Source organism: Microtus oregoni, unplaced genomic scaffold, assembly GCF_018167655.1.
Source record: "Microtus oregoni isolate MIOR12 unplaced genomic scaffold, Mior012 000008F_ref0000371, whole genome shotgun sequence".
NCBI classification, from domain to species: Eukaryota; Metazoa; Chordata; class Mammalia; order Rodentia; family Cricetidae; genus Microtus; species Microtus oregoni.
The window spans coordinates 16,399,371-16,421,749 of record NW_024543067.1 but is presented as its reverse complement, the minus strand read 5'-3'; the positions used below and the strand labels follow the sequence as shown (position 1 = coordinate 16,421,749).

The 22,379-nt window shown below is 45.1% G+C and overlaps 2 protein-coding genes across 2 annotated transcripts; one reads left to right on the top strand and one right to left on the bottom strand.

The window, feature by feature from the left end:
• Positions 1–1,208: 1,208 nt before the first annotated feature.
• Positions 1,209–2,177, bottom strand: LOC121451810 (peptidyl-prolyl cis-trans isomerase-like 4). Its single transcript, XM_041657574.1, has one exon. The coding sequence runs from the start codon at positions 2,175–2,177 to the stop codon at positions 1,209–1,211; it is 969 nt and encodes a 322-aa protein (XP_041513508.1).
• A 12,717-nt stretch (positions 2,178–14,894) lies between these two features.
• LOC121451809 (heterogeneous nuclear ribonucleoprotein A3-like) lies at positions 14,895–16,303 on the top strand. The gene has a single exon (XM_041657573.1). The coding sequence runs from the start codon at positions 14,927–14,929 to the stop codon at positions 15,998–16,000; it is 1,074 nt and encodes a 357-aa protein (XP_041513507.1). The 5' UTR covers positions 14,895–14,926; the 3' UTR covers positions 16,001–16,303.
• The last annotated feature ends 6,076 nt before the right edge of the window (positions 16,304–22,379 follow it).

Here is a 22,379-nt window from a genome sequence, read left to right as displayed (position 1 = left end):
CCTCTCCCGGGATGAAGCTCTGATCCAGGATGGACTAGGCTAGAATCTCCCCGGTAAGCGCACCTTGGGGTGCTACACACAGATGATTAGAAATGGGCTAAATTAATATGTGAGAATTAGCCTAGAAGAGAATGGGCCAAGCAGTGTTTAAAAGAATACAGTGTCCGTGTAATTATTTCGGGGCATAAGCTAGCAGGGCAGGCGGCTGGGGTGTTGGGGACGCAGCCCCGCCGCCGCCCTTATTACTTCATAAGAGAGCTGTGCCAAGAGAGGATTCTCAGAGACCAGGTGCCCACTTAACCGTGAAGAAGATCTTTGTCTTTGGTATTAAAGGAGACACGGAGAACATCATCTGAGAGTTTATTTTGAGCAGTATGGGAAAATTGAAGTGACTGAAATCATGGCTCACAGAGGCAGTGGAAAAAAGAGAGGTTTTGCTTTTGTCACCTTTGATGACCATGACTCTGTGGACAAGATTGTTATTCAGAAATACCATACTGTGAACAGGCACAACTGTGAAGGAAGAAAAGCCCTATCCAGGCAGGAGATGGCTAGTGCTTCGTCCAGCCAAAGAGGTCGAAGTGGTTCTGGAAACTGGTGGTGGTCATAGAGGGCGGGCAGAGTTAGCTGTGCCAGCAGGAACTCTGAGCATCTGCAAGAGCTCGAGACCGGCTAGCCACTCACTTCCCTTTCTTCCCCACTCGTCTGTACTTAGATCTTTCTTTGTCTTTGGATTTCGTTGGACTTCTGCTTCGGTCTCTCTTTCTACTCCTTTCCCTTTCATAAGGATCTGTCTGGTACTTGGGTTTGTGGCTGTTACTATAGTGACCACCCCTTTCTCGAGATGGGCTACGACTGCGGTTCTGACGTCGGTCTCTCTCTTCACTTTTCTCTTTCTCCCAACAGCTTTCTTCATCTTCATAATGGCCAAAGCCCCTTTCCCTGTAGATATCCTGATTAGGATTTTTGATTGGCATATATTCTTCCTCTTCCTTTTCTTCAGAGCAGGGACGGTTTTTCTTTTTGTGTTTTTTATGGGTGTGTGAGTGACTTGACTTTGAGTCTACTGCCTGCTCATCTAGTAAAAGATCATATTTTGCATCCTGTTTTGACTTTACTTTTTCTTTCAAAACCAAATTGGATGGTTTATCCCGTTCCTTTTCATACTCCTTGAAATCACTCTTGGTGTATTTCCCACCTTTCCCTTTCTATTTAACCTTCGCCACAGACTGGCTAAAATCCACATATATTCTCCTGTCGTCTATAAGTACATTGTCCATTTTGAAGAATGCTTTCTCACAGTCTTCTTCCTTTTCAAATTCAATAAAAGCATAACAGAGGGACTCTCCTGTTTTCCAATCTCGGATAACTTCACAACAACTTATTGGCCCAAATCTCGAGAATATTACCTCCAGGTCCTCATCTGTGGTCACTGGATTCAATTTACACACAAACAAAACATTTTCTGGAGGTTTCATGTCTGCATCAGGTAAGTCTCCCACCATCTCTAGAAGAATAGCTTGAGTTTTAGCCTCTTTTTCTGCCTTTATTTCTTCTACTTCTTCAGCTGATCTTCCTTTGAAGTCATCAATTTCTTCATCTGCTCCTATTCGACCACTATCTAATTGTTCCCTTGTAGGTTCTGGTGATCGATCAGGAATTAATAAATCAGGAGGGTCATCAAACGGATCATCTAAAATCACTGTATGATTTATCCTGATATCTTGATATGGTACAAAATCCTTGTCGACAAAGGTCTCATTGATTTTCTTAACTATGTCCATGCCTTCTGTCACCTCACCAAACACTGTATGAACACCATCAAGGTAATCTAGATTTTCTCCTGTAATAATAAGAAACTGAGATCCATGTTGATCACTGCCATTGTTCACCATGGACACAGTGCCTTTCTTGTGCTTAATCCATGGCACTTTTTCTGCCTCAAAAAAGCTTGCTTGATCACCATACAGTTGTCCAAATATAGACTCTCCTCCTCGGCCAGTCCCTGTAGGATCTCCTGTTTGTATGATAAAATCCCTCTGTACATTGTGAATAAGGCAATAATTGTAATATTTTTTTTTGCACAACTTCAGAAAATTCAAGCATGTGCGCGGCCGCTCCTCGGTGTACAAGTCGATAACCACGTCGCCCAGTGTGGTCTCCAGGAGAACAGCCATGGTGCCGGCTTCTTCTCCTTTCGGTTATCCTGAACTAGTTCCTTGATGGGCCTCTTTCTTCCTCATAACCTTGCCTTTTCATTGCCTTTATTAAGCACGGTGTACGCTGAGGGCCTAAGAAAAGAAAGAAGAAACGATTTGAGCATCGAGTTTGCAGTAGCTATAAACTTCATTAAGAGTAATATTCCAAATACTCACTTCAAAATAAAATATTTTCTGGTAGAAATAAAATTACTTAAAATAACAATACTATAAAAAGTTAAATGGAAAGGGAAAGGTGGGAAATATACCAAGAGTGATTTCAAGGAGTATGAAAAGGAACGGGATAAACCATCTAATTTGGTTTTGAAAGAAAAAGTAAAGCCCAAACAGGATGCAAAATATGATCTTATACTAGACGAGCAGGCAGAAGACTCAAAATCAAGTCACTCACACACCAATAAAAATACAAAAAGAAAACCCGTCCCTGCTCTGAAGAAAAGGAAGATGAAGAATATATCAATCTGTCAATCTATGGGGATGTGATCTCTTAGCAGAGATGGGGGCAGTCTTAACAACACAACCTACAAAGGTGTTCCCCTGAAAAGCCACCTCGGTGATGAAAGTTACGGATGGCTAGCCTGTTGGCTGGGGGAGAGGAGCTGTTTGTATTTTCCCTCCAGGAACGGACAAGCCCATTTGGGTACCAGAGCGATATGTCCGGGCTGTGGAAAATGATGGGAAAGGATCCTGTGATGGGCCTGAGAATGACACCTGCTGTTCTCTTGATGAGTCTCCTGGTGAGTCCCAGTCAAGCGGAAAGCACTGTGTGAAGCCTGGTAAGGAACCCCCTTGTATTGATCAGTGAGCCAAGCTAGTTCTTTGTATTCATCTTTCTATTCCTCAAACTATACAGCTGGAACTGCTTTAAGCAATATGATGATAGAACAGGCTTCTATTAATCAGACCTTTTCCTTTGTGAATGCTTTATGCTTTGTTACATATTTTGGGCTATGAATATTACTTTAAAGGAATCCTATACTAGTGAATGTAGTTCCTATCTTTCTTTTTTGAAATATTTCTCTGAGAGCCCAGGTACTATTAAATCCGTGTTTGTTTTAGTTTTCTTTCTTTTTTCTTTTCCTTTTTATAGTATAGAATAGCACCTTTTGAGGAAAAGATATGCTTGGTTGTTCTTTCAGAAACTGTGGCCTGAGCGACTGCTGGGATGTGCACTCCATTGCTGCCTTGTTGGTTCGGGTACCAGCCATCATACCACTGCCAATTACCAAAAAGGCTAAGCAGAGTGAGATGACCCTGTATCGAGAGAAACGAGATTCTGGAGAGACAGCTGCAGTGGTTGCTGTCATCACAGTGTCTGCTGCTGCAACAATGGTTGCAGAACTGACAATGACACAAACATCGTTGGTGTTGGACACCGTGGATAAACTGGCAAGACAAGTCAACGATGCTTTCCAGACTCAGAATGCCCTGAATGTCCACATTAAATTTGGACTTTCGAATTTAGAGTTAAAGGCCATTTTCTACAGCTCTTTGAAGTGGTTGAAGGTTATCTATCTATACTGAATATAATCTCTATGTATCTAAAGAACCTGATTAGTCTAATTATAAATGACAAACTTAGATGACTATTGATCTATATAATTCTCAATACTTATCCAACTTAAAGACTAAGACAATATAAACAACTGTGCAATAAACGAGGACAATATGACCTCCAAATAAAAACAATGTACAAATATACATCGCAATATGGTAAATATATATCAATACATAAACAATATATAAGTATCTTAATCAGAGGTAGAAATCAAAAGCAAATCCTCCAAAGTAACATACCTTTTGGCTTCAATTTTGAAGCCAAGGTATTTTCAAAATACCTATGTTGGATTAATTCAGCAGCATTCATAAGCAAATATCTTTTAGTAGCTGTTGCTCCTTCCTCAGCATTAAAACAATTCAAAGAGAGCATAATAACATACAGTATCAAGATTCTCTGTGTATTTTTCATCTTTACATGGCTTTATTTTAACCTCTATTTGTTTAATTTTTACTTTTTGAGACAGAGATCTGCCTGTCTCTGCCTCCCCAGTGCTGGGATTAAGGTGTGTGCTACCATACCTTGAAGTCACAGAGGTTTGTCTGCCTCTGCCTCCCAGGCATTCAGATTATGGGTGTGAGCTACCACGCCTTAAAGTCACAGAGGTCAATCTACCTCTGCCTCCCAAGTATTGGGATTAAAGGTGTGTACTACCACACCCAACTATTCTCTTTCTTTTTTAAGAACTTTAACCTTTAGCCTACACAACACACTGTAAACCATTTAGAGGTTTTCTTCGACTTTGAATCTTTTACTGTATCTCTTTTTCTGACTACATGAGTCTTTAATTTACCAAGCAATATGGTTAGAATTAAAGCCGTGACTTTGACGGCTAAATCCAGCCCACTTCTTAGCTTTCCAGCCTCGTGGTAGAGGCACCAGCTGTAGCCACGTTACCACCACAACTCTATGGCATTTCAAGGTCCTTGCCAGCAAGCAAGCTGCAACCATGTGTCCACAAACAACACTCAAAAGTTCCATAGTCAGGACTGCTTGATTGAAAAAGTCAGAGTTTGCCCTGGCAGGACGGCCCAGAAAGCCGGCATTTTAAAGCGGTACAGCTTTTTTCCTGCTACAGCTAAAAACCAAAAATCATGTGTTCAACTTTTTATCAACACTGTTTAAGTGTTTCATGGAAGGACCTCTTAAAAGAGCTGCAAGGTTTTGCAGCTAAAGCTGAGTCAGGAAGCCTCTCTTAGATAAGAGTGCTTGCTTGCCTCTAGCAAGCAGAGCAGACCCGAGAAATTGCTGCTACCAAGAAAACATGCTTTATTCTTTCCCAAGCTTTCTCAGGCTTTCTGTGGATGCAGTTAAACACGTGGGTGCCAGATGAAGGCATAAGTCACAAACAATCCCACACCAGTTTGGAATTATGATTAATAGAATGGTTATTCATTTAAAGGGGAAAAACTTACAGATCACTGTCCCAGACAACAGTCCTCTGTGTAATCAGGAAGGGAGCCTAGTCACTGGAAGCAGAACAGGAAGCCAGACAGCGAGTGGAGGGCAGTTGCTGCTTTTTTAAAGAGAGAGAGACCACGCCCCAATGGGCTGGTATCTTAGCAGCTATTGGCTGAAGGAGCAGAAGGAGCTTCCGCAACAACCACATAAATAAACTGAAATAAAAAAAAACCTACATGATCATTTCACTAGGTGCCAAAAAGTCTTTGACAAAATCCAACACCTCTTCGTGATAAAGGTCTTGGAGAGACCAGGGATACAGGAACATACCTGTACACATTAAAAGTATTATGCAGCAAGCCAATAGCCAACATCAACTTAAATGAGAGAAATCGAAGTCATTTCACCAATATCAGGAATAAGACAAGACAGTCCACTCTCTGTAGCAATTCAACACAGTACTTGAAGTTCTAGCTAGAACAATAAGTGAACCAAAAGAGATCAAGGGGATACAAATTGGAAAGGAAAAAGTCAAACTTTTGTTATTTGCAGGTGATATGATAGTATACATACACGACCCCTCAAAATCCTACCAGGGAACTCCTACAGCTGATAAACACCTTCAGTAATGTGGTGGGATACAAAATTAACTAAGATAAATTCAGTAGCCCTCATATATAAATGATAAATGGGCTGAGAAAGAAATCAGAGAAACAACACTCCCTATAATGGCCACAATAATATAAAATATCTTGGGGGTAGCTTTAACTAAAAAAGTGAAAAATACCTGTATGACAAGAACTTCAAGTCTTTGAAGAAAGAAATTGAAGAAGAAGCAGGAAATGGAAAGACCTCCCATGCTCTTGGGTAGGTAGTGCAAATGTTATAGCTCTGGAGGGAAAGCATCTTGACTTGTCGGGAAGTCAGGCCGTACCTGCAGCTGTGAAGGGAGGTATCCTGGGAAGGTATCCTGAGTTTCAGGGTGTCAGGCTGTAACTGAAGCTGGGCTGTGATGGGGAATAGTCTCTCTGCAGGATGTAACAATCCTGCTCCTCTTCCAAGAGAGAGCTGCTGCAGCTGAGCTCTGCTCTGTCCCCACAAGGGAGCTTCTCAGTAAAGGTATCCCATTTCTTCTTCTGCGCTGTTCCCCTAAGGGAAAGTCCCAGCAGAGGTATCTGTTTCTTCTCAGCTCTGGTCCAAGATGTTATTGCTTCTTCTTCTCTCTGCAAAAGGGGAACCCCCTGAAGAAATGTAGCGCTCTCCTCTGGATCCAGCAATAAGTTGTTACATCTGCCTGTTCCCAAGGGAGTTTCTCAGCGGAAGTATCTATTTCTTCTTTCCCTCAGCTCCGCTAAGGAAAGAAGGGAATGTGCCAATAGAGATTCTGCTCCACACCAGCAAAAGATCTTCACCCAAAACTCTTTCAAGAAAGATTTATCTGGGAAGGAGAAATTTAGGAGAGTGGCTGCTTCTTGCAGGGTGGAGAAGGACAGCCGATAACTGAACAGGCAGAGGGACTTATATAGGGCTTCTTAGGGGTGGAGTTTTTTCAGGGAGCGGATTTTCAGGAGGGGAATTGATCAAATTTTGATCCCCTTGAGCTTGGACAAGCTCAGATTGACTAGTTTTCCTTTCAGAAATTTTGTGTTCAGTTGGCCAGTGGCAGATTTGGCTCTGGTTTTAGGATCAGGGTGTATTTCTTTGGTTATGGCTTCAGGGCTAAAGTGTTTCTTTCACTGGCTTTGGGTTCCAGGGCCAGGGTGTGTTTTTTTGGTTCTGGGTCTAGGGACAAAGTGGTTTTGTTTTTTTTTTTGTTGTTGTTGTTTGTTTGTTTTTTTCACTCACTGGCTCTGGTTCCAGGGCCAAAGTGAGTTTCTTTGGCTCTTGTTTCAGGGTCTGGGTGGGTTTGTTTCACTGGCTCTGGTTTCAGGGCTAGGGTGGGTTTCTTTGGCTGGCCCTTTTACCCTACAGGTAGGATTAACATGGTAAAAATGGCAATCTTACCAAAAGCAGTCTACAGATTCAATGCAATTCCGATCAACATGCCAACACAATTCTTCACAGATCGCCAAAGAACAATACTCAACTTCCTATGGAAAAGCAAAAAAGCCAGGAAAGCTAAAACAATCCTGTACAATAAAGGGACTTCTGGAGGTATCTCCATCCCTGACTTCAAGCTCTACTATAGAGCTTTAGTAATAAAAATGGCTTGGTATTAGGACACACACCTTTAATCCCAGTAACCATGCTAGTTTGCCATAGAAACTGGGTGACAGTGGCACACGCCTTTAATGCCAGCACTAGAGAGGAATATAAGATGGGTGGAGACAGCTCTCAGTCAGTCTCATTCTGAAATTCCTGGAGGCAGGATCGCCATTTTGGGCTGAGGTAGTGGTAAGAGCCAGTGGCTGACTGTTTTGCTTTTCTGACCTTCAAGTTGAACCCCAATATCTGTCTCTGGGCTTTTATTAATCATGCTTCATTGGTCCTGCCTCATCTTGATAGGCCATGCTTTGTTGACTCCCTTGGGAAGCTTTATCCTTTATGAGGAATGGATGGGGGGTAAAACGGAGGTGGGGGAAGGGATGGGAGGAGAGAAGCCAGGGGAAATTATGCTTGGTATGTAAAATAAATAAAAAATTGACTTCCTGAGTTTTTCATTTAAAATTTTATTTTAGTTTGGTTTCCTTTAGTTATTCTATTTCTCTGTTAAATTGTACTTTTATACTTGAATTGTTTTTATTATTTCCTTCAACTGTGATTTCATGGTCTTGAGCCAGGGATTTACTTATATCTTCTTTAACTTTCTTGAATGTATTTTTACTTGCTATATTGAAGTCCTTGTCTTGTGCTTCAGCTAAATTGCTTTTATCAGGGAATATTATAATAGAAATGTTTTCTGGAGAAGACTTGTTGTGTTTTTCTGTGATGGGATTTAGGTACCTGGAGTTACGATGTTTGTGGTGTGTCTTAGGGTTTCTCCTGCTGTGAAGAAATACCATGACCATGGCAACTCTTATAAAGGAAAACATTTCACTGTGGTGGCTCACTTACAGTTCAGAGGTTTATTTCCTTATTGTCATGGTGGAAAGCAAGACAGCATGTAGGCAGACGTGGTGCTACAGAAGGAGCTGACAGTTCTTACATCTTGACTCCCAGGCAACAGGAAGTGATCTGAGGCACAGGGTGTGGCTTGAGCTTAGATGAGACCTCAAAACCCACCTCCACAGGGACACACTTCCTTCAACAAGGCCACACCCACTCCAGCAAAGCCATACCTCTTAATAGAGTGCTTCTTTCAAATCACCCCATGTTGTTTCTTGGTGGTCATATCTGGTTTTGCTTTTGTTGGGTGGACATCTGATTCTTTGGTTGCTGTTATCCTAATTTTATCAGGTTGTGGATCAGTTGAATAATGCTTGGTTTTCAATGCAGGGGCCATTCTGGGTTTCAGGGTTCATGCTCAGATTGGTCTCTGGTATGAAGTTCTGGTTGGAACTCTGGGTTCAGACTTAAAGCAGTCCTGGATCAACTCAGCATGTGCTGAGGTGATAGGCTAGCATTCATGGGAAGGGGAGTGACTTTGGGGGTCTCAAGTAGGGTTTGGGGTCTGATTCCATGGAAGGTTCTGGAAGTGGAATTAGAGGTGTCCTGAGTCTCATGGGAATGGAGTCAGCCTGGGAGTAGAGGCTGAGGCTGGCTGCAGGTCCATGGGAACCTTAGGAAGACTGGAATGGAGGAGGAAAAGGAGACAGGTAGCCTACCTGGGTCCCAGGAAGAGAGCGGGATGGAGATAGTGGAGAATCCCAACGGCTAGGAGAAGGACTGAGGGTTGTGGCAGACACATAGTCAGGAGCGCCCTATGTCTGTGTCGTGTGTCCAGGGAAGTACTTTTGCGGGAAGGTGTCCAAAATAAGAAAACAAGTCCCGGTGGACTTTTCCAAATAACTGGAGAATGTCCTGAGCCTGTGTCCAATGAGTCAGAGGTGGTGAGGCAGCTGGTTTTGTTGTCCCTTGTAGCTCCAGGCCAACCCCCTCAGTTACAAGGTGTTTAATAATCCTCCTGACTATTCACATAATGAATTGCAAGGCCTCTTTGAATTCCCACATACTTAGGTTTAATTTCCCAGCCCCACTGTTCTCCTGACACCACAGTCCCGCTAAATAAATGGCCGCTGCTGGGTGGCATTGGCGGGGGAGGGAGGCACCGGCGGGAGGGGGGGCAGGCATCCTCAGGGAGCTGTTGCAAGGTCAGCATCAGATGCTAGGGAAGGCATGGGGCGGCGTGTTAGCAGCTCTTTCAAGTGGTTCTGGATGTCGTGTAGGCGATGTCACGTAGGTAAATTCAGTCCAGAGCCTGCAGGCTCTCTTTATTGGAATTTGTACATTCATCTCTCACAGCTGTGGAGAGTTTAGACTAATCACAATTCTCCCTGGGATACTATCATCCTGGTAATTTGAAAAAGAATCAGGAGCCTGCAGGCTTGGAACATCTTGAGAAAACCCTGGGTCTGAATTATGTCCTCACACGTGGGGGCCACTACTACCAGCATCTCTGTGGAGAGCTGCAGAGTGCTGAAGCCAAGCATTTCTCTGGCGAGATTTCAAATGGCTTGAGAAATCTGAGCGCTCTCTCTCTCTCTCTCTCTGCAAAACAGATTCTTTCCCCTCCGTCAACCCTGTTGCTGTCAGTGTCCAGTGTTAGAGGCCAGAAACGAGCCTGCCTGCCTAGCGATAAGGATGCCAGGTTAACAGCCACCAGGAGCGGTCAGGGAGCAGCCGCGCGTTGATCCCCAGACACGCTGAGAAGGCCTGCACCTCTGCAGTCTCTTGGTCTCAGTACATTTCTCTTTAGCAGTCAGGATAAAGCCTCTCACTTTCACTAGACATGCTCGTGCGTGGGACCCTCAGACACCATTTTTCACTGCCCCTGTGTGTCGACCTGGGAGGACTAGGTTCCTGGCTGGCACTGGGGAGCAGCAGTTCCTGACAGATGGGGGCGGGGCTGGTGAGCGTTGGTCACCTGTTCAAAAGGCAAGCTTTCACAGATGTGCTAGGAGTGCAATACAGATTTTTTTACTCCACCCTAATGAACATTTTTAGCCCCAACCACATAACAAGCAACACACAGGGTAGCCCTAGGAGGCAGGAGGTAAGCGTGTACCTCAAGACATCCATTCTCTGAGAAGTCAGTGGTCTGGCCTCTCCCTGAGGCTTTTGCATTGAAGAGTTCTTTTCAATTTGTTTTGCGAGCATAGCTCCTTCTCCATGGGACATGTGTGTGTGTGTGTGTGTGTGTGTGTGCTTGTGTGTGGTGCTGGGGACATAGGGCCTTGTGCATGCTAGGCAAACTCTATACTGCTGAGTTGTATCTCCAGCCTTCATATTAGGTTTTGCTTTTTGATTTTTTTTTAACCCTTAGAAAGTCAATCGGATTCTAGAAATACAGGAGCCAGAGAGGAATCCCAGCCTCCTATTATAGTAAAGACGGAGTGAGAACCGTATTGGTGGAGGTGCCTGGAGATGTCTCCTAGGCCTCAGCTCGGGAGCGAGAACTGTCAGTTACAGGCTGTGCGGCCTCTCGTGGAGAGTTCCACTGTGCCTTCTTCCTCAGCCTCTGCGTGGTCATCAAGCTTTATGCTTTAAGGAAGATGTTGTGTATCTTACAGTGAATTATCCAAGGAATATTTGGGGGCTGGGTAGGTATTTGGGGTAATGCATACATACCTTCCATCTCACAAATGATGTAATCTAAGGCCAGAGAGGTAAAATAATTGAGACATTCTTTTTTTTCCCCTTGGAGACAGTCATTGACCATGCATCGCATCCTCTTATTTCAGGATCAGGCTGTTCACTTGGGACAAGATGGTTTACAGTGGCCACAAGATAGATGACATCAATTTAATATGAGATTGCCATATTTTGGAATATTACTTCGGCATCTTAAGTCTGATGACCTGTGCCACTCAGCTATACCCGTGGCCCTGGAGATTCGGGACTGGGTAGACCTCATATGATGGACACACAGGAGCTTCTGAAAGACAGGAGCTGTGGCTGATGTCTGCATGAGTTTTCCGTGTTGCTTAGACATGAGCAGCACATATGTGGCTCTTGAGAACTTCTGGACTGAGAATCCATTTTGATACTATTTAGGCCTAATGGGTGGTGAGTCCCCATTTTATGCTGACTGTGGGAATTGTGGATCAGAGCCTTACTGATAGGAACTGAAGCATAATTAATAACACCTCAGGATCTACAAGCCACTTATGAGTGAGTCCATATGATAATTGTCTTTCTGGGTCTGGGTTACCTCACTCAATATGATGTTTTCTAGACCCATCCATTTGCTGCAAATTTCAAGATGTCATTATTTTTTTCTGCTGTGTAGTACTCCATTGTGTAAATGAAAAATTTAAATTGTGTAAAGAAAAAAATTTTCTTTATCCGTTCTTCGGTTAAGGGGCATTTAGGTTGTTTCCAGGTTCTGGCTATGACAAACAATGCTGCTATGAGCATAGTTGAACACATGTCCTTGTGGTACGATTGAGCAAAGAAAAACCAGCCTACAAATCACAATCCCAGAGAAACTAGACAACAATGAGGACCCTAAGAGAGATATGTCCATGGATCTAATCTACATGGGAAGTAGAAAAAGATAAGATCTGAGTAAACTGAGATCATGGGGACCATGGGAAAGGGTTGAAGGGTAGGGAAGAGGAAGAGAGGGGAGCAGAGAAAAATGTATAGCACAATAAAAAAACAAAAAAAACCCCCTCAGGGTCAGAAATTGGGGTTCAACCTGAAGATCCGAGAAGCAAAACAGCCGGCCACTGGCTCTTACCTTGACCTCGGTCTAAAATGGAGATCCTGCCTCCAGGAATCTCAGAATGAGATTGTGTGAGAGCTGTCTCCTTCCTCCCATTTTATAATCCTCTCTCGGGGTTAGGATTAAAGGCGTGCACCACTGGGATTAAAGGCACACACCACCCGATTTCTATGGCAACTAGTGTGGCTACTGGGATTAAAGGTGTGTGTTATCATAACCTGGTCTCTAAGGCTGACCAGTGGGGCTCTTTTACTCTCAGATCCCTGCAGGGAAGCTCATTAAGACAGAAGGTAAGTGTGTGGGTGCACCCTTCACGGTCCTGGGTTCCTTGCTCGTGCTCTCTCTCCTTCTGCTCCTGATTTGGATCCCAGCTGGCCTGGGTCTGGAAAAGCCTGGGATAAAACTGGACTCTCTGAACATAGCGGACAATGAGGACTACTGAGAACTCAAGAACAATGGCAATGGGTTTCTGATCCTACTACACACACTGACTTTGTGGGAGCCTAGGCAGTTTGGATGCTCAACTTACTAGACCTGGATGGAGGTGGGGGTTCCTTGGACTTCCCACAGGACAGGGAACCCTGATTGCTTTTCGGGCTGGGGGGGGGACTTAATTGGGGGAGGGGGAGGGAAATGGGAGGCGGAGGCGGGGAAGAGACAGAAATCTTTAATAAATAAATAAATTAAAAAATTAAAAAAAAAAGACAGAAGGTAAACTCAAAATAGCTTCAGTAAGTCCCTGAAACTGATCAGATTAACCAGGCCCCTTTTCCGTAAGCGTAAACAATGAAGACTTTGGAGAGTCACCCTCAGACCAGCTATACTGCAGAGAAGATTCTGAGGCCAGACCAGCTGCCTGAAAGAAGCAGACATCAGCCTTCCTGCCTGTAAGAGTTTTCATCAACAGAGTAGCTTGGAAGGGACACTCCAGCCTGAAGAGCTGCCTGCAGGCTGTGCAGTGCCCTCAGGTTCTCAGCTTTGTGAGCTGTCAATGGTGTGGGCTTTGGTGACTAGATAGAGCATTGCCAAAAGTGAGCCGTCTTCGCCTCGTCTTTCCCCCGTTTCCTTCAGTGTGCTGCCCTGTGTTTACGGGTGGAGTCAGCAGTGGGCTGCCCCACCTAACTATCAGATCTCCTCAGTGTGAACAGCGCTCTCCCTCTACCAGCAACAACAGCTTTCCCCAGGACTCCTGCAGGAATGATGGATTCGTGCAGATTCCCCAGCAACTTCACCCCTAGAAATCAATAAGTCCATCAATCATTGTAGGGCAGCTGAAAGTTTACAGGCCCAATATTTCTCTTCTGCTTTGTTTTATCTTAATCCTGTTGCGACCCCCCCCCCCACACCCTCAATCTTCTCTGTGCTATTCCCTGACTCTACTTTAACCTGCTAGGACCCCTCTCTTCGGTAACTTGTTCCATATGTTGCATACATGGGGTGTGCCGGGACCCATGGCTGCTTCTGCTTCCTCATTGTTGTGTGACATCCCTCCGTATTTGCACCATTGGAAATGGCTCAAGTGGAAATGTGCTCTGCAGCTCCCATCCGGGTGGGACCCTTCTCTTTGGTGTGATCGGTGTGGTCTGCAGTTTAAAGAGTTGCGCCAGGGATTTGTGGGGTTCCTTTAGTGCAGTGGGAAGCAACTAGTCCGTCTTCACAGCTCTCCTGTTTCCTCTGAAAGCCACGTAAAGGAAGGCACTACCTGGATAAGAGAGAAAATGCCAGTGCCATTCTCGCTGGGGTCCAAAGAGACCCTTTTAGCAGAGGATATATATCTATGATTTTCCCGGTCATTTTCCTCTCTGAACTACTCTGAGATACCAGCATTTGAAATGAAAGCCGATGGTTTTAAAAACTGCCCTTTCTTGTTTCCTAAACAATCCCAGCCACGTCTGCTCAGGTTTTTTTTCTGATCCTTACCCACTGCCATCTCTCCCTCTCACTTCTCACGACTAATTCCGCCTCCCATCCAGGTGGCTCGCGGGTCTCTGTGATTGAGATATGTCTGTAGGCCGCTGGCAGGCCTTCCTCTTGGTTCTCGTCACCTCCTCCCACCTCTCTCCGAAGCAGGAGAGGTGGACTCTCTCTTGCCCCGTTTGTTCTGAGGCTGCCGCGCCGCAGGTGCCAGGAGCTCCGACCCAGTGTTCAGTGCCTGGCAGGGCTTCGGTGATGGAGAGTTACACTTCTTTGTTGTAGGTCTCTGAGGCCAACATTTCCTACACAGCGGACGGGAAGCTGCCTTCAGGAGGGTTTTCCAGAATCTGGGTCTTGGAGCCTGGTGGTGGTGGTGCACACCTTTAATCCCAGCACTCGGGAGGCAGAGGCAGGTGGATCTCTGTGAGTTCGAGGCCAGCCTGGTCTACAAGAGCTAGTTCTAGGACAGGAACCAAAAGCTACGGAGAAACCCTGTCTCGAAAAAAAAATCCCGGGTTTGGAACTCGGAGGATGTGGTTAGCTCAGAATGGCTCTGCCAAGGCTCGTGAAGAGGAGTATGATGTATAGTAAGTTCCTTCTCACAATGTCAGCTGCTTCCCAGTGTTCTAAGTATGTCCTCTGAGAAATGTCCACACAAGTCCCTAAGACCACTGTAAGCAGCTTTCTATTTTCCTTTATTATTCATTTTGTGCATACATGTTTGTGCGGGTGCATGGCTGTGTGATGGATGTGGAAGCCTTAGGCTGGCGTTTCGTGTCTTCCTCAGCTGCTCTCCAGCTTGTATTTGGGACAGGGTCCTTTCACTGACAGTGGAACTCACTGAGTTGTCTAGAGTAGGTAGCCAGGAAGCGCCAGGAATCCTGTGTCTCCTCAGAAGGCGGATTACAGGAGCGAGCTGTTGTGCTGGACTCTACATGGGTGCTGGGACATCCTTAAGACCCTCTCCCTGATTGAACTCGAGTTGGAAGAGGCGAGTCCGGTCTCAAAATGGAGGGCCATGATCCAAAGGAACCAGAACAGTTGAGGAAACTGTTTATTGGTGGTCTGAGCTTTGAAACCACAGATGATAGCTTAAGAGAACATTTTGAGAAATGGGGCACACTTACAGACTGTGTGGTAATGAGAGATCCCCAAACAAAACGTTCCAGGGGCTTTGGTTTTGTGACCTATTCTTGTGTTGAAGAGGTGGATGCTGCAATGTGTGCTCGGCCACACAAAGTTGATGGACGTGTGGTGGAACCAAAGAGAGCCGTTTCTAGAGAGGATTCTGTAAAACCTGGTGCCCATTTAACAGTGAAGAAAATCTTTGTTGGTGGTATTAAAGAGGACACAGAAGAGTATAACCTGAGAGACTACTTTGAAAAGTATGGCAAGATTGAAACCATAGAAGTTATGGAAGACAGGCAGAGTGGGAAAAAGAGAGGATTTGCTTTTGTGACTTTTGATGACCACGACACAGTTGATAAAATTGTTGTTCAGAAATATCACACTATTAATGGGCATAATTGTGAAGTGAAAAAGGCCCTTTCGAAACAAGAGATGCAGTCTGCTGGATCACAGAGAGGCCGTGGAGGTGGATCTGGCAATTTTATGGGTCGTGGAGGGAACTTTGGAGGTGGTGGAGGTAATTTTGGTCGTGGTGGAAACTTTGGTGGAAGAGGAGGCTGTGGTGGTGGAGGTGGTTGCAGCAGAGGTAGTTATGGAGGTGGTGATGGTGGATATAATGGATTTGGAGGTGATGGTGGCAACGATGGTGGTGGTCCTGGTTACAGCAGTAGAGGAGGCTATGGTGGTGGTGGACCAGGCTATGGAAACCAAGGTGGTGGATGTGGTGGTGGTGGAGGAGGAGGCTATGACGGTTACAATGAAGGAGGAAATTTTGGTGGAGGTAACTATGGTGGTGGGAACTATAATGACTTTGGAAATTATAGTGGACAACAGCAATCAAATTATGGACCCATGAAAGGGGGCAGTTTTGGTGGAAGAAGCTCAGGCAGTCCCTATGGTGGTGGCTATGGATCAGGTGGTGGAAGTGGTGGATATGGTAGCAGAAGGTTTTAAAAAACCAGCAGAAAAGGGCTACAGTTCTTAGCAGGAGAGAGAGCGAGGAGTTGTCAGGAAAGCTGCAGGTTACTTTGAGACAGTCGTCCTAAATGCATTAGAGGAACTGTAAAAATCTGCCACAGAAGGAGCGATGATCCATAGTCAGAAAAGTTACCGCAGCTTAAACAGGAGGCCCTTCTTGTTCAGGACTGTCAGAGCCACAGTTTGCAAAAAGTGCAGCTATTGATTAATGCAATGTAGTGTCAATTAGATGTACATTCCTGAGGTCTTTTATCTGTTGTAACTTTGTCTTTCTTTTTCTTTTCATTACATCAGGTATATTGCCCTGTAAATTGTGGTAGTGGTACCAGGAATAAAAAATTAAGGAATTTTTAACTTTTCAAAAAAAAAAAAAGACCCTCTCCCTTTCCTGACAGAGCCATCTCTCAATCCCTAAAACTTTAAGAGTTGCTTATATATTTTGGAGGTTACTTTGTTACAAAAATACTTCACAGTTTACTTTCTCCCATGCCTTAGGTGGAGGCTGGGCTTGTAAAGTTTCAGAGGGAAGCAAAAAGCATTTTATTTTTGACACTTTATAATAAGAATCACCAGAAGTGAAAACTTTGCTTTACTGGGACAATTGATTCTAGTTATCTGGGCTGAAAAATCAGCTATGATAAGATACCAGCCTCATTGATGCAAAACAACATTGTCTCAGAGTTACCACACAGACACTGTGGTCCAGAGGCTGCATCGCTAGCTGGCATACAAACTTAGTAAATGTGTAAGAGTTTTCCCACACGGTACTGATTTTGGTAGCATGGGCACTGTAGGACTGAAGGGGTCACAAAGAGAAGCTGACACTTGGCATCATGTGGCAGGGCTGGAGTTCCTAAAAAGAGTCGAGGAGGCCATTGGTGAGGCTGTAGCTTCTGTATAAGTGTAGACCTGGGCATGTTGGGAAGGCGAGGATATTGGGATGACTACCAAGGACAGCGGCAGAGGTGCCGTGTAGCTGGCCCAGTCTGTGAGACAAGTTGGATGTGAGCTATGGACACCAGAGCTGATAGTGGGACCATCAAGTCCATTGGCGCCCAGAAGGTCAGGAGTAAAACATATGTTGACACTCAGGGCTTTTTTTTTTTTTTCGTTTTTTGAGACAGGGTTTCTCTGTAGCTTTGGAGCCTGTCCTGGAACTAGCTCTTATAGACCAAGCTGGCCTCGAACTCACAAAGATCCGCCTGCCTCTGCCTCTTGAGTGCTGGGATTAAAGGCATGTACCACCACCCAACTCTTTTTTGTTTTTTGTTTTTCTCTTTTTGAGATACATTAGTCTCAAATTTTGCGGGGGGGACTGGGAGAATCGGGTGCTGTGATCCCGGTGCTCATTCTCAGCAGGGACCGACAGGGCCCTGTGGGTTTTAGAGACTCTTATTCTGGCAGTTCCCACCTCTGATGTAGGTGGTGATTGAACCTGTAGTCTTTGCCTTTCCTCTTAGTCTCTGGCTGTTGGAAATCTGTCCTTGTGCTGGCGTCAGTTTGTCCCTCCGTTGTGTCTGCTTCAGACAACCCCAGCCTTTTCTCTTCCTCAGGGTTTGTAGTTTCTATGCCAGAGATACCTGAAAGTGCTTGCTTCACCAGACTGAACAGAGAGGGTGTGCTCTGTGTTTTCCCACCTCTTTACTAACAGGCTTTTCTGGCCAGCGCCTCATCTTTGCTATGTGGAGGGTCATGTCATCTGCAGTGTCTAGAGAACAAACAACAGACTCTCCCTGATGTTCCAAGGTGGACACCCCCTCCCCCACGTTGTCCTAGACACAGGAGCATCAGTTTCCCCTGTCTTTGGTGAAAGGACTCTTGGGGTTCTCATAGCTTTCTGTAAACAAAACCCTACATCCTGGCTTCCTCTGCTGTTGTGCGTTGTCAGAAGTTGGCGATAGGTTCCCGTTAGAATAAGGTTTTGGTTGTGCCCTGGCAAATCCTGCACGATGGTCTTGACATTGCCATCTCAGCTTGGGCTCTGGCCAGGACAGTGAGGTAGGAAGAATTCTGGACATCCTGCTTCACTGCAGCTAGGTTAGATTCATGAGGACAGGGCCAGGGGGAGATGGCGTCAGGACAGCCAGAACCTTGCGTTCTCAGGGCTTCCTGTGAATGTCCGGATTCCTTAGCAGACACCTTAACTCGTTTCTGACTATTGACAGGATAAGTCAGTTGGTTGAAGAAAATCACATTGAACCCCAAATCAATGACGGTACCCTTCACAGGTGGTTGTGTGTTGAAAAGGGGGACATTTAAAAGGGGAGTAAAGATCCAGAAAGAGAATTTCAGCATAGAGTTTGTTTTTGTTTTGAGTGGGGCAGATGACACCCCCTCTCCCATTATTCCTGCTGAGACTGGGCTGGGTCAGGACCTGCGAGCTCTTAAAAGACTTGAAGCTTGCTGCTTCTCTGTAGAGGGGTCCTCTTCTATGCCCCCTCCCCGCCCTTGTTTGAAGTACTTCCGTCTGTTGACACTATGCCGTCATCTGTCTGACTAGAGGACATTCTCTGTTGGCCACTAACCAGGATGGAACAGACACAGAAATGATGCCCAATTTGAAAGGCATGCTTGTGTATGTGTGAACAATACAAAACAGCATCAGCACATGGCTTATTGCCTCAGGACCACTCAGTGTGATCCTGCCGGCTGTTCTTGGGCTCTTCTTAAAATGACCAGTAGGGGGCACTGCAGGGAGAGATTCCCAGCACTGTCTTGATTTACCCATATTAAAAGAAAAATCATTGGAACGCGAAGTATGGGCTAAAACATATGTATTTTAGACACAGTGATGCTTGCTGAGAGATTATGTCATTTTGGGGGACATTATTAGCTAAAGAAGGAACTTTCCCCTTGGATTGTGGTTACATTCTCACTGCCTGTCACAAAGCTGTGAAGTCCTGGGTGCCTGCGACTCTGATGCTTTTGGGTAAGCACTGAAGGAAGGTTCTGGCAGTCTTACACTGAGGGACTGGAGGGGGCCAGGGACACGGGAACGGAGTGTTCTGAAGTGTCAGGACACAGCTATCTTCCCTGCTGACTGGGGTGTTTTGTTGAATTCAGACAAATGAACTTAAAACCAGCAGCAATGTTATCATAAAATCGGAAAGAAGGGACAAGCAGTCTCTTTTTGTCAAGGAAATGAAATTGAGGTGCCTGTGGGAAATAATGACAGACTTTTGAAGAGGCGTAGGCCCAAAAACAAAAACCCAAGGCAGATGTGAAGCTGAGGCTATCATAGTTAAAGTAAAATTACGATTATATTTACTAAAGCCACCCCAGGCTATTATAGCTTTTTTTTTTTTTTTTTTTTTTTTTTTTTTTTTTTTTTTTGGTTTTTCGAGACAGGGTTTCTCTGTGGTTTTGGAGCCTGTCCTGGAACTAGCTCTGTAGACCAGGCTGGTCTCGAACTCACAGAGATTCGTCTGCCTCTGCCTTCCGAGTGCTGGGATTAAAGGCGTGCGCCACCATCGCCCGGCCAAGGCTATTATAGTTTAAACAAAATTATTATTACATTTACTAACCACCCCCCCCCCCCGTGTGTGTGTGTGTGTGTGCGCGCACACACACATGTAAATCAGAGGACAACTTTTGGGAGCTGGTTTTCTTCTTCTACCATGTGGGTCCCAGGGACTGAACTTAGGCCATCGGCTTGGCAGCAAGCACCTTCACTCACTGAGCCATCTTGCTGGCCCAGTTTCTTAACCTGAGAATATACCCGTGGGATGCATGCGGAGAGCTTCAGATAGGCTGATGGGTGGAAGCGTGCCACCCTGGCACCCATTTCTGGTCCCCACCGCTTTCTGGAGATGTTTTTGTGTGTATTCATACATACGAATGAATCACTCTCCTGATTTTAGGTTTATATTTGGCCATGACTTGTGAATAGTGCTACTATAGTTTTTTGTTTTTTTGTTTTTTTTTTAATGTTCTATCTTTGTTTTTTAATTGTCTAACAACACTGTTTTGTCTCTAGGCAGGTATCTGGGCTGTTTTCAGTCTTCCAGGCTGTACAGGATGGTTTGTTAGGCATCGTTGAGGAGGAAGCCGGTGCCGGGAGGGCACGTCAGTGTAGGATGCTTTGTGGAGCTCGCTCGCACAGAGACAGTGTGCTGACAGAGACCCGAGAACAGAACCGGTGTGGTCTCAGCACAAATCCAGTCAGTTCTACTCTGTCTCAGTCTCACGGTAAAGATCTTCAGGCTTGTTTACCTTCATCCAGTCCTTCGCCCTTTCCAGGCCTTCCTTGTTTATCTAGAACTCTGAAATATAAGCTGTGTTTCCATCTTTATTAAGCAACAGTGTTTTTTTCTTTTAAAATCAGAAACTAATGAGGAACTTTGATGATGGCAAAGGAAAGATAATTTTCATTCTAATTTTTTTGGTTAATATATTTTTTTCCTGTGGAACCTCTGAGGCCAAGAAAAGACAGACAGCATCTGAAGAGCTATGTCCACATCTATGACACCAATGGCCAGTAGGGTTCTTACAATTCACGTAGGGTTCCATTGAGATTATACCATTTACCAACCAGCTTCAAGATGGATTATGAAGTTAGACTCCTTCCAGAAGGAAAACGATTTAGAACAGGAATAGTAGGTCCCAGTGAGGGAGGAAGGAATGAGAGAAGTGAGTAAGAACGAGGGACACAAAGGACAGAAGACATTGCCATGATGTTTGGATTCATGCTCTGAGCTCTTCCTTTTGTGAGCAGGTTCTGGAATATAAGAGTCTCTGGGGTGAAAGGGAAGGCGTGGAGCTGTGGCTTGAAGGCTGTTGGAGGGCTGGTCACAGTGTGGTGATGTGAGATTCTTTAAAAGGTGGAGCTTAGTGGGAGGCACACAGGTCCTAGGGGTCATGTTTAGAAAGGGACCTGAATTAGTTATAGGGTGAGCTGTCATGAACACAGCCTCACTCCTTCTCTCTGTGGCCTCTTATCCCATGATGTGATCTCTTGATTCAGCACATGCCCCTGTAGCTCCTGTCCTGGCTGGTTTTGTCTCTCAACTTGATACAAGCTTGAGTCATCAGAGAAGAAGCCTCAATTGAGGAAATGCCTCCATGAGATCCAGCTGGAAGACATTTTCTCAATTAGTGATCAAATAGGCAAGGGCCCAGCCCATGGTGGGTGGGGCCATCTCTGGGCTGGTGGTCCTGGGTTCTGTAAGAAAGCAGGCTGGGCCTGCCAGGGGAAGCAAGCCAGTAAACAATTCTTCTCCATGGTGTCTGCATCAGCTCCTCTCTCTGGGATCCTGCCCTGTTTGAGTTCCTGTCCTGACATCCTTCAGTGATGAACAGCAATGCTGAAGTGTGAGCCAAATCAACCAACCTGCTTTTAGGCCCTGGTGTTTCCTTGCAGCAATAGAAACCCTCCCTAAGACAATGCCATTTGCCATCAGCCATCCATCAGTGGCTGAGCCAATGGGGTCACCTGATTTGGAATTTTAGCTTCTAAGACTGTGGCTCAATAAAACTTTGTCTTTATAAAGTCATGAACCTCCGGTGTTTTGCTGTAACAGGCCCTCAGACGTTAGCAAAACTGACACCATGTTAGAGTCACCGTTTCGACCTCAAAATCCATCATACCAACCCCAACACCTGCTGAACCAGGAACAAAGATCTAATCCATTAAATGCCCAGTCCATAGCTCCAGGAAAGTCCCTAAATGTATGAATCTTGCCTTTTGGCTTCTGTATTTCTGCTTCTTGCTAACTGAAGTGTGACAACCATGATGTGGTTTTTGTGCCCAAAAGGCTCAGGGCTGCATGATTTAGGCAAATTCCCTCTGCAGTCACTGGCTAGCAATAAAGACTTTCTTCCAGCATTAAGAGAGTCTGTATGGGGACTGGAGAGATGGCTCAGAGGTTAAGAGCACTGGCTGCTCTTCCAGAGGTCCTGAGTTCAATTCCCAGCAACCACATGGGGGCTCACAACCATCTGTACTGAGATCTGGCGCCCTCCTCTGGCCTGCGGGCATACATTGAGACAGAATGTTGTATACATAATAAATAAATAAATAAATCTTTAAAAAAAAAAGAGAGTCTGTATGGTGGTCTCTGGTGGGCTTGCCTCAGAACAGTGTTATTTATATTGTGGTTTAGATCTGCCATACCCACAGAGGCTCATGTATTGAGGACATGGTTTCTAATTCAGCAATGTCGTGGGGTGGGTTTTTTGGAGATGACTGGGTCATGAGAGCTCTGACTTTGACAATGGGGGGTATCTTTTTCTCAGCCTCCTTTTTCTCTTGATCTCTCTCTTCTTTCCAGTTGTAGGAAGTGAGTTGCTGTCTTTGTACCCTCTGCCGTGAATTCCATCTCCACAGGCCCAGGAACAGAAGAGCCAAGCAACTGTG

Bases quoted from the DNA above. Each gene is read 5' to 3' on its own strand.
- LOC121451810 (XM_041657574.1), bottom strand. From the start codon at position 2,177: ATGGCTGTTCTCCTGGAGACCACACTGGGCGACGTGGTTATCGACTTG.
- LOC121451809 (XM_041657573.1), top strand. From the start codon at position 14,927: ATGGAGGGCCATGATCCAAAGGAACCAGAACAGTTGAGGAAACTGTTT.